This window comes from Coregonus lavaretus, assembly GCF_964263955.1.
Source record: "Coregonus lavaretus genome assembly, chromosome: 1".
Taxonomy (NCBI): domain Eukaryota; kingdom Metazoa; phylum Chordata; class Actinopteri; order Salmoniformes; family Salmonidae; genus Coregonus; species Coregonus lavaretus.
The window spans coordinates 75,891,335-75,905,427 of record NC_139988.1 but is presented as its reverse complement, the minus strand read 5'-3'; the positions used below and the strand labels follow the sequence as shown (position 1 = coordinate 75,905,427).

The 14,093-nt window shown below is 45.1% G+C and overlaps 1 protein-coding gene across 1 annotated transcript in view; it reads right to left on the bottom strand.

Annotated features, from left to right (window-relative positions):
• Positions 1-13,189, bottom strand: part of LOC311134024 (zinc-binding protein A33) — a gene marked incomplete at both ends in the record, with an annotated part of 34,526 nt that extends 21,337 nt beyond the window's left edge. The window contains 3 exons of the mRNA XM_084167638.1: positions 12,325-12,552; positions 12,918-13,013; positions 13,172-13,189. Of these exons, the coding sequence (XP_084023764.1) occupies positions 12,325-12,552; positions 12,918-13,013; positions 13,172-13,189 (342 nt within the window). The remainder of the gene's footprint in view (positions 1-12,324; positions 12,553-12,917; positions 13,014-13,171) is intronic.
• Positions 13,190-14,093: the final 904 nt, after the last annotated feature.

Genomic DNA, 14,093 nt, shown 5'->3' with positions numbered 1-14,093 from the left:
GTTGTTGCCTTCTCACCAAGCTGCTTGCCTATTGTCCTGTAGCCCATCCCAGCCTTGTGCAGGTCTACAATTGTATCCCTGATGTCCTTACACAGCTCTCTGGTCTTGGCCATTGTGGAGAGGTTGGAGTCTATTTGATTGAGTGTGTGGACAGGTGTCTTTCATACAGGTAACGAGTTCAAACAGGTGCAGTTAATACAGGTAATGAGTGGAGAACAGGAGGGCTTCTTAAAGAAAAACTAACAGGTCTGTGAGAGCCGGAATTCTTACTGGTTGGTAGGTGATCAAATACTTATGTCATGCAATAAAATGCAAATAAATCACTTAAAAATCATACAATGTGATTTTCTGGATTTTTTTTAGATTCCGTCTCTCACAGTTGAAGTGTACCTATGATAAAAATTACAGACCTCTACATGCTTTGTAAGTAGGAAAACCTGCAGAATCGGCAGTGTATCAAATACTTGTTCTCCCCACTGTATTTCCTTATAGAATCATAGCCCTGCGAACGGTTCTGGAGGAGCTGCAGCACCCCTGATAAATTGAAATAAATCTGCCAAAGTTATTGAATTACTGCTGTCTGTTCAGAAATAAATGAAATAATTCAGAATAGCCTACTACACCATGAGAAGGCCTATAATTTAGCCACAGAGATTCGATCTCTTCTTTTAAAAAATAGCTTTTGAGAAAATGGACCTTGAATGTTTTGGTACACCTACTTGAGAGCTCTTCGTTGTCTACACCCATTCAGCATCGTTCACACCATTCGAAAGCCTTAGCCCCACCCATCTCTTTAAGGATTCACATGTGAGGCAATGTACTAAACAACCAAAGATTGCAAGACTAAAGGCTGGTTTATACTACAGGTGTGTTCGTAAATTTTATCTGGAGTGTCAGAGTGTGCTCAGAGTGCCCTCTGGGCGTTCATAAACTCAGAGCTTTGTCAGATTGTCCATTCGTAAATTAAGAGCGTTTCGCTCACTGGACTCTCTGGCCGAGGAGTAGGGTTGATCCGAGTGTTCTGACCTAACAGCAGTCAAGTACCCAAGCTAACTACGCTAACATTGGCTAGCTTGCTAGCTACTTCCAGACACAAATGAGAGAACAGCTCACTGACCATTTTACTCGCCCTAGCAGAGCTGGTTAGGCTGTTTTTATGTTATCCAGAGCGTTGGTGACTGTAACTGTGCTGCTGGCAACAATTTAATTACGTTTTTTTGCCAACGTTTACTGTCACCGGCCATATTCAACACATGTTGAGCATTTGTAAATTTGTCAGTTATTCTGCGCTCTGACACACTCAGAAAATAGTGCTGTGAAATCGGAGTAGATAGCCAGAGCAAATTTACCAGCTACGTCTATCGTCAGTTGTCACAGTGACATCATGAACATTCTATTGAAATGGTTACTTGCATAGTGGAGTCTTTTGTTTAGACATGTAAATAGCTAAACAATTAACCATACTCATAACTCATAACGTTACTACCCTGCATGAATCGGCAGGTAACTAACCAGCCAGGTTCAATGTTAGCTAGCTAGCTAACATTAGGCTATAACTAGCAATGCAAATTGCTGCGATACTAATAATATTACTACACAGATCATACATGTACCGTTAGCTAGCGAGCCAGTCTTCTGTGTGTTTTATTTTCGACTCCCACTACATATTTGCAATCAAACACCAGAATGTTCTCCATCTCCTTAGCTATCATACTCTAATTCCACCTGGCATTCCACTGATTTCAAAACTCGGTCCTCCAGAAAGTGGAGAGCAACACTTTTGTAGTTCTACTATTTTATATATATCAAAAAAGCAGCGTTAGAAAGGATTACCTAGGCATACTGACCCACTCATGTTATAGACAGAAGCGTGCTACATGGCAGACCAATCCGAACACATCTCTCAACATGCCTAGCCCACCCATTATCTCAGCCAATCATGGCGGGAAGGTTCCTGTCTTTTTCTGTCTCTAAACGAACTAGGCTCGTAATTTAACAATTTCTGCCAAGAAACGCATTTTGATTTAAAAGAAAAAAGTTTACATTCAAATGTCTCTCCTGCGAAGTAGTGACACGCAGCATACGCCTAGTTTCCTGAAACGAGTCACATATCCTAAAAACAAAACAGGTAAAAGTAAAATGGACAATATGGAATGGACAATCAGGCTACTCACAACTGCTGTCCAGGAGTTTCATACCGTGGACTAAATTATCAGTGGTTTAAAGTTTGTATCCTTACGAGCTGATCATAGCGAAAAAGAAAATACTTCTGCATTTCCCGCTGCGTAAACACAATGCAAATAGGCTCAGGATAACTCCTCCTGATAAAGTTGGGTAGCTGATATTCAGAGCTTAAATAGCCAAATTGATTAGTCACGGGGAATCAGGACTAATAAAGCCAATGCAATGGCCTGTTTTACAAACGGTGGGCCTACCACATGGATGGAAATTCATAAAATTCCATTGCGGGCCGAACTGGTTGGCTACACCCCAGTAAGCACGGACCAACGCCGACGCCTTTTGGACCGGCTATATTTTTTGGGGTGTTTTACAAACGGTAGGCCTACCACATAGATGTGCATTCCTAAAATTACATTTCAGGTGACACTGTAGGCCAGAGATGGGCAACTCCAGGACTCTGGGGCCTGATTGGTGTCACACTTTTACCCCAGCCCCAGCTAACACATCTTACACCAATAATCAACTAATCATGATCTTCAGTTTAGAATGCAATTAGTTTCATCAGCTGTGTTGACTAGGGATGGGGAAAAAGTGTGACACCACTCCGCCCCCGAGGACTGGAGTTGCCCATCCCTGCTGTAGGCTATACCTCAGTAAGCACGGACCGACGCTGACGACTTTTGGACATATTTTTTTTGTGCAGTAGAGACCGGCCTTGATTCCATGTCCACGGACAGTGTTTGTTGGTCTGGTCCCTACCAAATCTGAATCAATCATAGACGTATATGTTCCGTTCAGATTTGGACCAGACTTGATTTGGCCCAAACATAGGTGTCTATAAATTACATATTTTCAACTTTCATTGAGAACCAAAAATTTACCTGATTTCAACGTCCGGAAAATACATATTTTCAACGGCCGGAGAATATGTATTTTCAACGTTTGGAAAATACCTATTTTCAACTTTCATTCAGAACCGAAAATGAACCTGATTTCAATGTCTGTAGCTGTGGTCAGTAGTTTCGGTCAATACTTGTGTGGTTGTGAACAATAGTTGTGGTCAGTAGTTGTGTGGTTGTGGTCAGTAGTTGTGGTCCTTAGTTGTGTGGTTGTGGTCAGTACTTGTTGTCGGTAGTTGTGGTCTGTAGTGATCAGTGATTATGGTCAGTAGTTTTGTGGTTGTGGTCAGTAGTTTTGTGATTGTGTCAGTTGTGTGGTTCAGTAGTTGTGTGGTCAGTAGTAGTGTTTACTTGTTGCGATCAGTAGTTGTGTGGTTGTGGTCAGTAGATGTGTGGTTGTGGTCAGGAGTTGTGGTCAATAGTTGTGGTCAGTAGTTGTGTGGTTGTGGTCAGTAGTTGTTGTCAGTATTTGTGGTCTGTTGTGGTCAGTAGTTTTGGTAAGTAGTTGTGTGGTTGTGGTCAGTAGCTGTGATCATGTAGTTGTGGTCTGTTGTCAGTAGTTTTGTGGTTGTGCTGTAATAGTTGTGTTGTGTGGTTCAGTAGTTGTGTGGTCAGTAGTTGTGCTCAGTTGTTGTGGTCAGTAGTTGTGGTCAGTAGTAATAGTATGTAGTTATGTTGTTGTGGTCAGTAGTTGTAGTCAGTAGTTGCGGTCAGTAGTTGTGTGGTTGTGGTCAGTAGTTGTGTGGTCATGGTCAGTAGTTGTAGTCAGTAGTTGTGTGGTTGTGGTCAGGAGTTGTGTTCAGTAGTTGTGATCAGTCATTGTGGTCATTAGTTATGGTCTGTAGTTGTGTTGTTGTGGTTAGTAGTTGTGCTCAGTAGTTGTGCTCAGTAGTGCTGTGGTTGTGTTCAGTAGTTGTGTGGTTCAGTAGTTGTGTGGTCATAAATTGTGTGGTTGTTGTCAGTAGTTGTGTGGTTGTGGTCAGTGTCTAAACTGCAGTTGTTGCGTGTGAAAACTGAAAGAAGTGATCGGTGGCAGTTGTTGTCCGAGGCAGTTGTTGCTTAGTAACAGTTGCCTTGAAAGGACTGCTTCCTTCATGGCTAAAGGCAGTGTGAGAAACTTGCTAACAAACGTTAGTGCTTTGAAACTAAATAAATACTGCTCTCTCACCTACGAAACTTTGCTTCATGATAGTGTTTTTAGACAAAGCAAGGAAAGTGAACTTCAAAACTTGCAGCTGTTGTTGGTAAGTAATAAATCTGCTAGCTTCTGACATGACTTACTGCATCTATAAAGAGAGCAGTTGATGAGTTACTAAAATAGCTCTATCTATTGATTGGTAGAAGGTATTCCTAATCCACTTCCAGATTTGAAAAGCAGAGAATTAGAGGAAGATTTCATACGCTCTAGGTTTTTGTCTGACTTGTTGGGGGAGTGGTCAAAATGGCAGTAGTTTGGAAAAAGTTGGAAAATAATGTTGTTGATGCTGTTACTAAAACAGCTGTAACTTTTTATCAGAATAATATATTTTTGTTCCGCGTTCAGATTTGAAAAGCAGAGACTTTTTGTCTAAATTGTTGGCCAAGTGGACAAAGTAGCTGATTTGTGTCAAAAGTTGCATTGTTGCATTTACAGTGAATGGAATGTTTAAATTATGATGTCATAATGTGGCCTTTAGAATGTTGAGGAAATGTCAGGAATTTGAAGGAGGACAAAAAGAAGGACAAAAAAAAGTATAACTTAAAAAGTATGAAAGATACTGAAAAGTTGTATGCCACTTTAAGAAATGGAACACTAGTCAAATTAATAATGTTTACATATCTTGCACTACTCGTCTCATTTGTATATACTGTATTCTATAATATTCTATTGTATCTTAGTCCATGCCGCTCTGTCATTGCTTGTCCATACGTGTATATATTCTTAAATTCCATTCCTTACTTAGATTTGTGTGTATTTGGGTAGATGTTGTGAAATTGTTAGATATTACTTGTTAGATATTACTGCACTGTCGGAGCTAGAAGCACAAGCATTTCGCTACACCCGCAATAACATCTACTAAACCAGTGTATGTGACAAATAAAATTTGATTTGATTTGATTTAACGTTACATTAATTCTTGCAATCAACAGCCAGAAGGCTTAATATGTTATAGGATTCATATCACGGATAAACAGACACCTAATGATATACAGCCATGTAGTCATCAGGGGATTACTTCATGGCTATGAGGGATATGACAAGCTATTAAAATATACTCGTCCAATTTTTGTTCACAGCACCTCTTTCCCTTTTGGCAGGCTAGTAAGGGACAAAATATAATCACTAGCCAGTTTGTTTTTAGCTCTAAAACCTAATGACACATTTTATTTTGTACAGTTATCAAAGAAAACATTAACATCAAAAGACAATACGAGTTAAATCAAGTAGGCTACCTTGCTCAGTTTTGGGTGACTGACTTGAACAACACATGCTAGCTAGCCATCATAGTTAGCTAGGTGGCTAGCTAGCAATCTAGCTAGATAGCTAGCAATCTGGCTAGATAGCTACCATTATCTGAGGAGATTTTTTAAAATGTCTGATTCACTTCATAAAGCTTTTCATGTACTTAAAAAATATCGATGTCATTGATCAGATAATATTAACTTTTACCTCAGAAATTGTCAACTCATGTTCCAGCTGATTCTACTTTTAAAGTTGGCTACTCGGCTTGGTAGCTAGTTAGCTCACCAGGCATCAAAAGTTAATTTCAGAGACTCATCTAATCAATCTGAAAAAATACTCTAAAATGTAAAAATGATCATTACCAACATAAAACCAAATTATTATTGTGATTTTTGTCCAAATTTGAATGATGGAGCTTCCAAAGTCAAATCGAGTGAGGTAGAGGCACCTCCCTGTGGCAGCAGCCTCAAATTAGCCATTTGCGTATTGAGGTTTCCCTTTTGAGAGATATGCTAATTCCCACCCCTTAACCACTAAACCAATCTTATATCAATAATGCAGACATTTTAACCTATCAAAAGAAAAAATTGGTGATTGTAGCACAGAGATATTGATGTGACAATCACTGGAAACATGTTTTTGAAAAAGGTTCACCATTGGTATGTTCGAAGGGCCATTTTGAGACCTTAAGGAGCATCAGGTACATCTGGGATCTACCAATGGCATATCCATCTTTTTGTGAGAAATTACACTCGTCACTCACAAAGTATTTATAAAGTATACAGTGAGGGAAAAAAGTATTTGATCCCCTGCTGATTTTGTACGTTTGCTCACTGACAAAGACATGAGCAGTCTATAATTTTAATGATAGGTTTATTTGAAAAGTGAGAGACAGAATAACAACAAAAATATCCAGAAAAATGCATGTCAAAAATGTTATACATTTATTAGCATTTTAATGAGGGAAATAAGTATTTGACCCATCTGCAAAACATGACTTAGTACTTGGTGGCAAAACCCTTGTTGGCAATCACAGAGGTCAGACGTTTCTTGTAGTTGGCCACCAGGTTTGCACACATCTCAGGAGGGATTTTTTCCCACTCCTCTTTGCAGATCTTCTCCAAGTCATTAAGGTTTCGAGGCTGACGTTTGGCAACTGGAACCTTCAGATCCCTCCACAAATTTTCTATGGGATTAAGGTCTGGAGACTGGCTAGGCCACTCCAGGACCTTAATGTGCTTCTTCTTGAGCCACTCCTTTGTTGCCTTGGCCGTGTGTTTTGGGTCATTGTCATGCTGGAATACCCATCCACATCCCATTTTCAATGCCCTGGCTGAGGGAAGGAGGTTCTCACCCAAGATTTGACGGTACATGGCCCAGTCCATCATCCCTTTGATGCGGTGAAGTTGTCCTGTCCCCTTAGCAGAAAAACACCCCCAAAGCATAATGTTTCCACCTCCATGTTTGACAGTGGGGATGGTGATCTTGGGGTCCTAGGCAGCATTCCTCCTCCTCCAAATACAGCGAGTTGAGTTGATAGCAAAAGCTCAATTTTGGTCTGATCTGACCACAACACTTTCACCCAGTTCTCCTATGAATCATTCAGATGTTCTCATGATCGTTGCAACTCCACAAGGTGAGATCTTGCATGGAGCCCCAGGCCGAGGGAGATTGACAGTTCTTCTGTGTTTCTTCCATTTGCGAATAATCGCAGTAACTGTTGTCACCTTCTCACCAAGCTGCTTGGCGATGGTCTTGTAGCTCATTCCAGCCTTGTGTAGGTCTACAATCTTGTCCCTGATATCCTTGGAGAACTCTTTGGTCTTGGCCATGGTGGAGAGTTTGGAATCTGATTGATTGATTGCTTCTGTGGACAGGTGTCTTTAATACAGGTAACAAGCTGAGATTAGGAGCACTCCCTTTAAGTGTGCTCCTAATCTCAGGTCGTTACCTGTATAAAAGACACCTGGGAGCCAGAAATCTTTCTGATTGAAGGGGGTGTCACGCTGTGACCTATGAAACTCTTGTTTGTTGAGTCAGGGTGTGAATGTCTATTGTAGTTCTAGGTTATGTATATCTATGTTTAAGTTCTAGTTGTTCTATGTCTATGTTTGGCCGGGTATGATTCCCAATCAGAGGCAGCTGTCGCTCATTGTCTCTGATTGGGGGTCATACTTAGGTAGCCTATTTCCTACGTTGCATTGTGGGATCTTGTTCCGTTTAGGCTTGTATGTGTATAGCCTGAGGACTTCACGTTACGTTGTTTCTTGTTTTGTTGTATGTTTATTGAGTTAATAAACATGTACGCTTTTCACGCTGCACCTTGGTCTGACCCGTCTCTCAACGATCGTGACAGAAGATCCCACCACAAAAGGACCAAGCAGCGTGCCGAGGAGGAGTGAATAGCTTTGTCACAGGTGGGCAAATGGTGGTCATGGGAGAAGATATTCACTGGGAAAGGACCCTGGACGAAGGTACAGGCCCTGGCAAGAGAGGATCAACGACGACACCAACGGGACCAAACGCTGAGGAAACCCGAGGGGCAACCCCAATAAAAAAAATTGGGGGGCACCCGGTGGGGTTCCAGTTGGAGTCCCTACGACCATGGGAACAGGAATGGGAACAGTTTTGCACGGAGGAGTCGGAGGATGACGAGGACAATGAGGTTCTGTTCCCTAACTCGTGGGGGCTCCCAGAGGAGTCCTCACTGGAGGAGGATTGGCGAGAGAGAGAAGGACTGGAGCAGTCTGAGAGAGGAGGCCACCACGTTACGGGGACTGTTAGCTCAGAGGGAGCAGGAGTTATCCTTTCAGAGGGAGGCGCTGCAGGAAGACCTTAGGGAGAAGGAAGTGGTGGATGCACGGAGAGAGGAGCTGGTCAGGCAAAAAAAGGAGCATGTGTTCATTGAGGAACCTAAGTATGCGGAGATACGCACTGTGTCACCAGTGCGCATTCACAGCCCAGTGCGTCCTGTGCTAGCGCCCCGCACGTGTCGTGCGAAAGTGGGCATCCAGCCAGGACGGGTTGTGCCGGCTCAACGCTCCTGGTCTCCAGTGCGCCTCCACGGTCCAGTATATCCTGCGCCAGTCCTACGCACTGTGTCACCAGTGCGTGCTCACAGCCCAGTGCGTCCTGTGCCAGCGCCCTGCGCGTGCTGTGCGAAAGTGGGCATCCAGGCATGACGGGTTGTGCCAGCTCTCCAGTGCGCCTCCACAGCCCAGTTCAGCCTGTGCCAGCTCCTCGCACCAAACCAGTGGTGCCTGTCGCCAGCCCGGTAAGCCCAGTACCTTCTCCCCGCACCAAACCAGTGGTGCGCGTACCAAGTCCGGCACGGCCCGTGCCTGCTCCCCGCACCAAACCAGTGGTGCGTGTTCCTAGTCCGGTACGGCCCGTACCTGCTCCTCGCACCAAGGTAGTGGTGCGTGCTCCCAGTCCAGTACGGCCCGTGCTGCTCCCCGCACCAAACCAGCGGTGCGTGTCCCCAGTCCGGCCCGGCCCGTGCCTTCTCCTCGCAACAAGCCAGTGGTGCGTGTTCCCAGTCCGGCACGGCCCGTGCCCGTTCCACCGGTGCCTGGTCCAGCACCGGTCAGCTGCTCCACTCCGGAGTCAGAGCAGTCCGCTCCACCGGTGCCCAGTCCAGCTCCAGTCAGCGGATCCACTCCGGAGCCAGAGCAGTCCGCTCCACCGGTGCCCAGTCCAGCTCCGGTCAGCGGCTCCACTCCAGGCCCTGACGTCAGCCCCTCTCCAGGTTCGGGGCCTCCCACACCAGGGTCCAGACAGGGCTTGGTACATCGTGGGAGGAAGGAGAGGGGAAGCATCGCGCTGAGGTCCAGGCCAGACAGGGGTGCAACGCGGAGGCAGCAAGGGAGAAGATGTCACGCCCGGAGCCAGAACCGCCACCGAGGCTGGAAGCCCACCCGGACCCTTCCCTGTTAGGTCAGGTTTGTGCGGCCGGAGTCCGCACCTTTGGGGGGAGGGGTACTATCACGTCCTGACCTATGGAACTCTTGTTTGTTGAGTCAGGGTGTGAATGTCTATTGTAGTTCTATGTTATGTATATCTATGTTTAAGTTCTAGTTCCTGATTCTGTCTCTTCAACCCTCCTCTCCTCCCTTTCTGCACCTTTTGACTCTCTATGTCCCCTATCCTCCCGGCTGGCTCGGTCCTCCCCTCCTGCTCCGTGGCTTGATGACTCATTGCGAGCTCACAGAAGAGGGCTCCGGGCAGCCTAACGGAAATGGAGGAAAACTAGACTCCCTGCGCACCTGTCATCTTTTCACTCCCCCCTGCGGACCTGTCATCTTTTCACTCCCTCCTCTCTACATTCTCTTCCTCTGTTTCCGCTGCTAAAGCTACTTTCTACCACTAAATTTCAAGCCTCTGCCTCTAACCATAGGAAGCTCTTTGCCACCTTCTCCTCCCTGCTGAATCCCCCTCCTTCTCCCCCTCCCTCCTCCCTCTCAGTGGATGACTTTGTCAACCATTTTGAAAAGAAGGTTGACGACATCCGATCCTCATTTATTAAGTCAAATGACACCGCTGGTCCTGCTCACACTGCCCTATCCTATGCTTTGACTTCTTTCTCCCCTCTCTCTCCAGATGAAATCTTGCGACTTGTGACGGCCGGCCGCCCAACAACCTGCCCGCTTGACCCTATCCCCTCCTCTCTTCTCCAGACCATTTCCGGAGACCTTCTCCCTTACCTCACCTCGCTCATCAACTCTTTGTTGACCGCTGGCCATGTCCCTTCCATCTTCAAGAGAGCGAGAGTTGCACCCCTCCTCAAAAAACCCACACTCAATCCCTCCGATGTCAACAACTACAGACCAGTATCCCTTCTTTCTTTTCTCTCCAAAACTCTTGAGCGTGCCGTCTCTAGCCAACTCTCCTGCAATCTCTCTCAGAATGACCTTCTTGATCCAAACCAGTCAGGTTTCAAGACTGGTCATTCAACTGAGACTGCTCTTCTCTGTGTCACGGAGGCTCTCCGCACTGCTAAAGTTAACTCTCTCTCCTCTGCTCTTGTCCTTCTAGACCTGTCTGCTGCCTTTGATACTGTGAACCATCAGATCCTCCTCTCCACCCTCTCCGAGTTGGGCATCTCCGGCGCTGCTCACTCTTGGATTGCGTCCTACCTGACAGGTCGCTCCTACCAGGTGGTGTGGCGAGAATCTGTCTCCGCACCACGTGCACTCACCACTGGTGTCCCCCAGGGCAAAGTTATAGGCCCTCTCCTATTCTCTCTATACACCAAGTTACTTGGCTCTGTCATATCCTCACATGGTCTCTCCTATCATTGCTACGCAGACGACACACAATACATTTTCTCCTTTCCCCCTTCTGATAACCAGGTGGCGAATCGCATCTCTACATGTCTGGCAGACATATCAGTGTGGATGTCAGATCACCACCTCAAGCTGAACCTCGGCAAGACGGAGCTGCTCTTCTTCCCGGGGAAGGACTGCCCGCTCCATGATCTCGCCATCACGGTTGACAACTCCATTGTGTCGTCCTCCCAGAGTGCAAAGAACCTTGGCGTGACCCTGGACAACACCCTGTCGTTCTCCGCTAACATCAAAGCGGTGACCCGATCCTGCAGGTTCATGCTCTACAACATTCGCAGAGTACGACCCTACCTCACACAGAAAGCGGCACAGGTCCTAATCCAGGCACTTGTCATCTCCCGTCTGGATTACTGCAATTCGCTGTTGGCTGGGCTCCCTGCCTGTGCCGTTAAACCCCTACAACTTATCCAGAATGCTGCAGCCCGTCTGGTGTTCAACCTTCCCAAGTTCTCTCATGTCACCCCGCTCATCCGAACACTCCACTGGCTTCCAGTTGAGGCTCGCATCTACTACAAAACCATGGTGCTTGCCTACGGAGCTGTGAGGGGAACGGCACCTCCTTACCTTCAGGCTCTGATCAGACCCTACACCCAACCGAGGGCACTACGTTCATCCACCTCTGGCCTGCTAGCCCCCCTACCTCTACGGAAGCACAGTTCCCGCTCAGCCCAGTCAAAGCTATTCACTGCTTTGGCACCCCAATGGTGGAACAAGCTCCCCCATGACGCCAGGACAGCGGAGTCACTGACCACCTTCCGGAGACACTTGAAACCCTACCTCTTTAAGGAATACCTGGAGTAGTATAAAAGTAATAATTATATCCCCCCCCCCCCCCCCCCCATTGTCCCACTGGCTATCATAAGTTGAATGCACCAATTTGTAAGTCGCTCTGGATAAGAGTGTCTGCTAAATGATGTAAATGTAAATGTTTATAAATGTGTGAATAACCAGGTTACTAACATTTACAAATGTGGGAGTAATGATTCATAAATTATGAATAACTTATCCATTATAAATGCTTTATTATGTGGAGTTATTATAAAGTGCTACCAAATTTCTTTTTCAATACATTTGACTAAATTAGCCTCTCCATTGACACCCATGTAGATTGTAGCATCCTAGCATAACTTTTGGAATTTGCAAGGTAACTCGAGTATGAATATCAGGACTTGGTACAAACATGACATTCATGTAGGGTGAACGCTTCATTTAATTAAATTATATTTCCTATACTGGAATTCCTATTCTGCATCCTGGAGACTATTTCATTTGAATTGCAATCAATAATTGAATTTGATCAGCAATTGAATTTACAAATGACTCAAACCCTGCTTCTACGGGCCAAATCCAAACATGAAGTAAGTGTGTTTAACTTGCTGTCGCACTCTTTATGTGAAAGTTACAGGCACGTATGTCAAATTAGAATGTCCCTATGTTATGTTCAGACGGCCTTCACCTTGTCGTATGTCTGCTCTTTCTCCATTTGGGTGCTGAGCTGGGCTATCTCCTGGTCAAGTTCCTGACTGAGGTGGTAGCAGCGCTCCATTCTGTCCTCAATGGTGCACTCTGTGGCTTGATACTCCATGTCCAGCTGGGTCAGCGTGATCCGCAGGTCCTCATCCAGAACCTTCTTCATGTCCTCATACTTCTTCTTAATCTTCTCCTTCAGTGCGTTGGTCTTCTTCTGAAGTGGGGGAGGGGTCACGTGAAATGATCAGAATTAGCAGTTTGAAAAAATAATCCTAATTAGACTACATTTGGCAGCAATGCAATGGAGATACCATTTTAAAGATACAGATTTACAGTGACAAGTGACTATGAATTATTTGTAAAGCCTTTAAAACCATTGCTGCATTTCAACCCATTTCAGGTTTGTTTCACCATCTCCCAAATCTCCCTATCCCTCAGACATAATGTTCCATAAACATTATTGGAATGAATTGCAATTGAACTCACCCCAGCTGTGAATCTTAATGAAATAGAATAGGATGCTAACAAGTGTTCTTCAGGCATCTGACGAGAGACTTCAGCAGACAATCATTGACTTACTGTAACGTCAACCTGCTTTGCTGCCAGCTTCTTCATCCTGTATGCGACAACATCCCTTTGCCTCTGTAGGTGCTGTTGATGTTTCACAAGTGTTTCCTGTGAAAGAGTGGAAAGCAGCAAAGAGATAGGACATATAAAGTGAAAAGACAAGAGAAGGTTAGAGAAGCAGAAAACAGAAGTAAAATAATTGTTGCTTTAATCAAACCAATGGTGGACTTTTCTTTTGAGGAACAACTGATTTACAAAGGATTTACTTGCGTATGGCCCTTCATGACAAACTCCTGTATGTATGACTGTCTGTCCTCCCTCCTTCTGTATCTCCTAGCCCTCTTCCCCAGAAAAGGATAACTGCAACTCACCAGCACAAGTATTATTACCCAAGCTTTTATACCCCTGTATCTGATGCCAAGGCATTGTTGTTGGGGGAGTTGGTTGGAGGGAGCATGGTATCTATCCCTCCCCCACCCCCCCCCCCCAATGTCCTCATGCCCTGGGAAGCATGTGCCTTGTTCCGTGTAGGGGTTAGGGAGCGTAAATCTCAGCTCTGGAGACAGACACAAGGGTGACTTCTCGAGCCCTCTGGAAGGATCAGTGGGCTTGGTCACAAGAGAGCGTGGCTTGCTGCGTGCTCCTGTGACTGAGCAGTCAAGAGGAGCACTATTTATATCTACCTGCCCCTGAACCCAATGAGGCTTTTGTTTGTGTGTGGGTGTCACTTGTCAGGCCAGTGTGTGTGGATTGAGTAATTGAGTGTCAGACTGCTTAATATTGAGAGCTCCAAGTTTACAACAGCTTTCTAAGGAATTCGGTCCCGCTTTAAATGACGTGCAGCTTGTAAAGGCTTCATAAAACCTTTATAAAGCCTTCATAAACACTACATGCATGTGTTATAAATAATCTATAACTCTATGTCATGCTTTATAAAGGGTTCATAAATGTGACAGAACTGTGTGACATAACCATCAATGTCAAATATGACATAAACCTGTGCTTTAAAAAAGGGTGGCAGAAGCACTGCTTAATAAAGGCCTCATAAATCATATTAAATATATAAAAGCATTTATAACCCTGTCATCTTGGTAGAGCACTGCATCGCCAGGATATTGGGTTCGATTCCCGGGACCACCCATACGTAAAAATGTATTCACGCATGACTGTAAGTCGCTTTGGATAAAA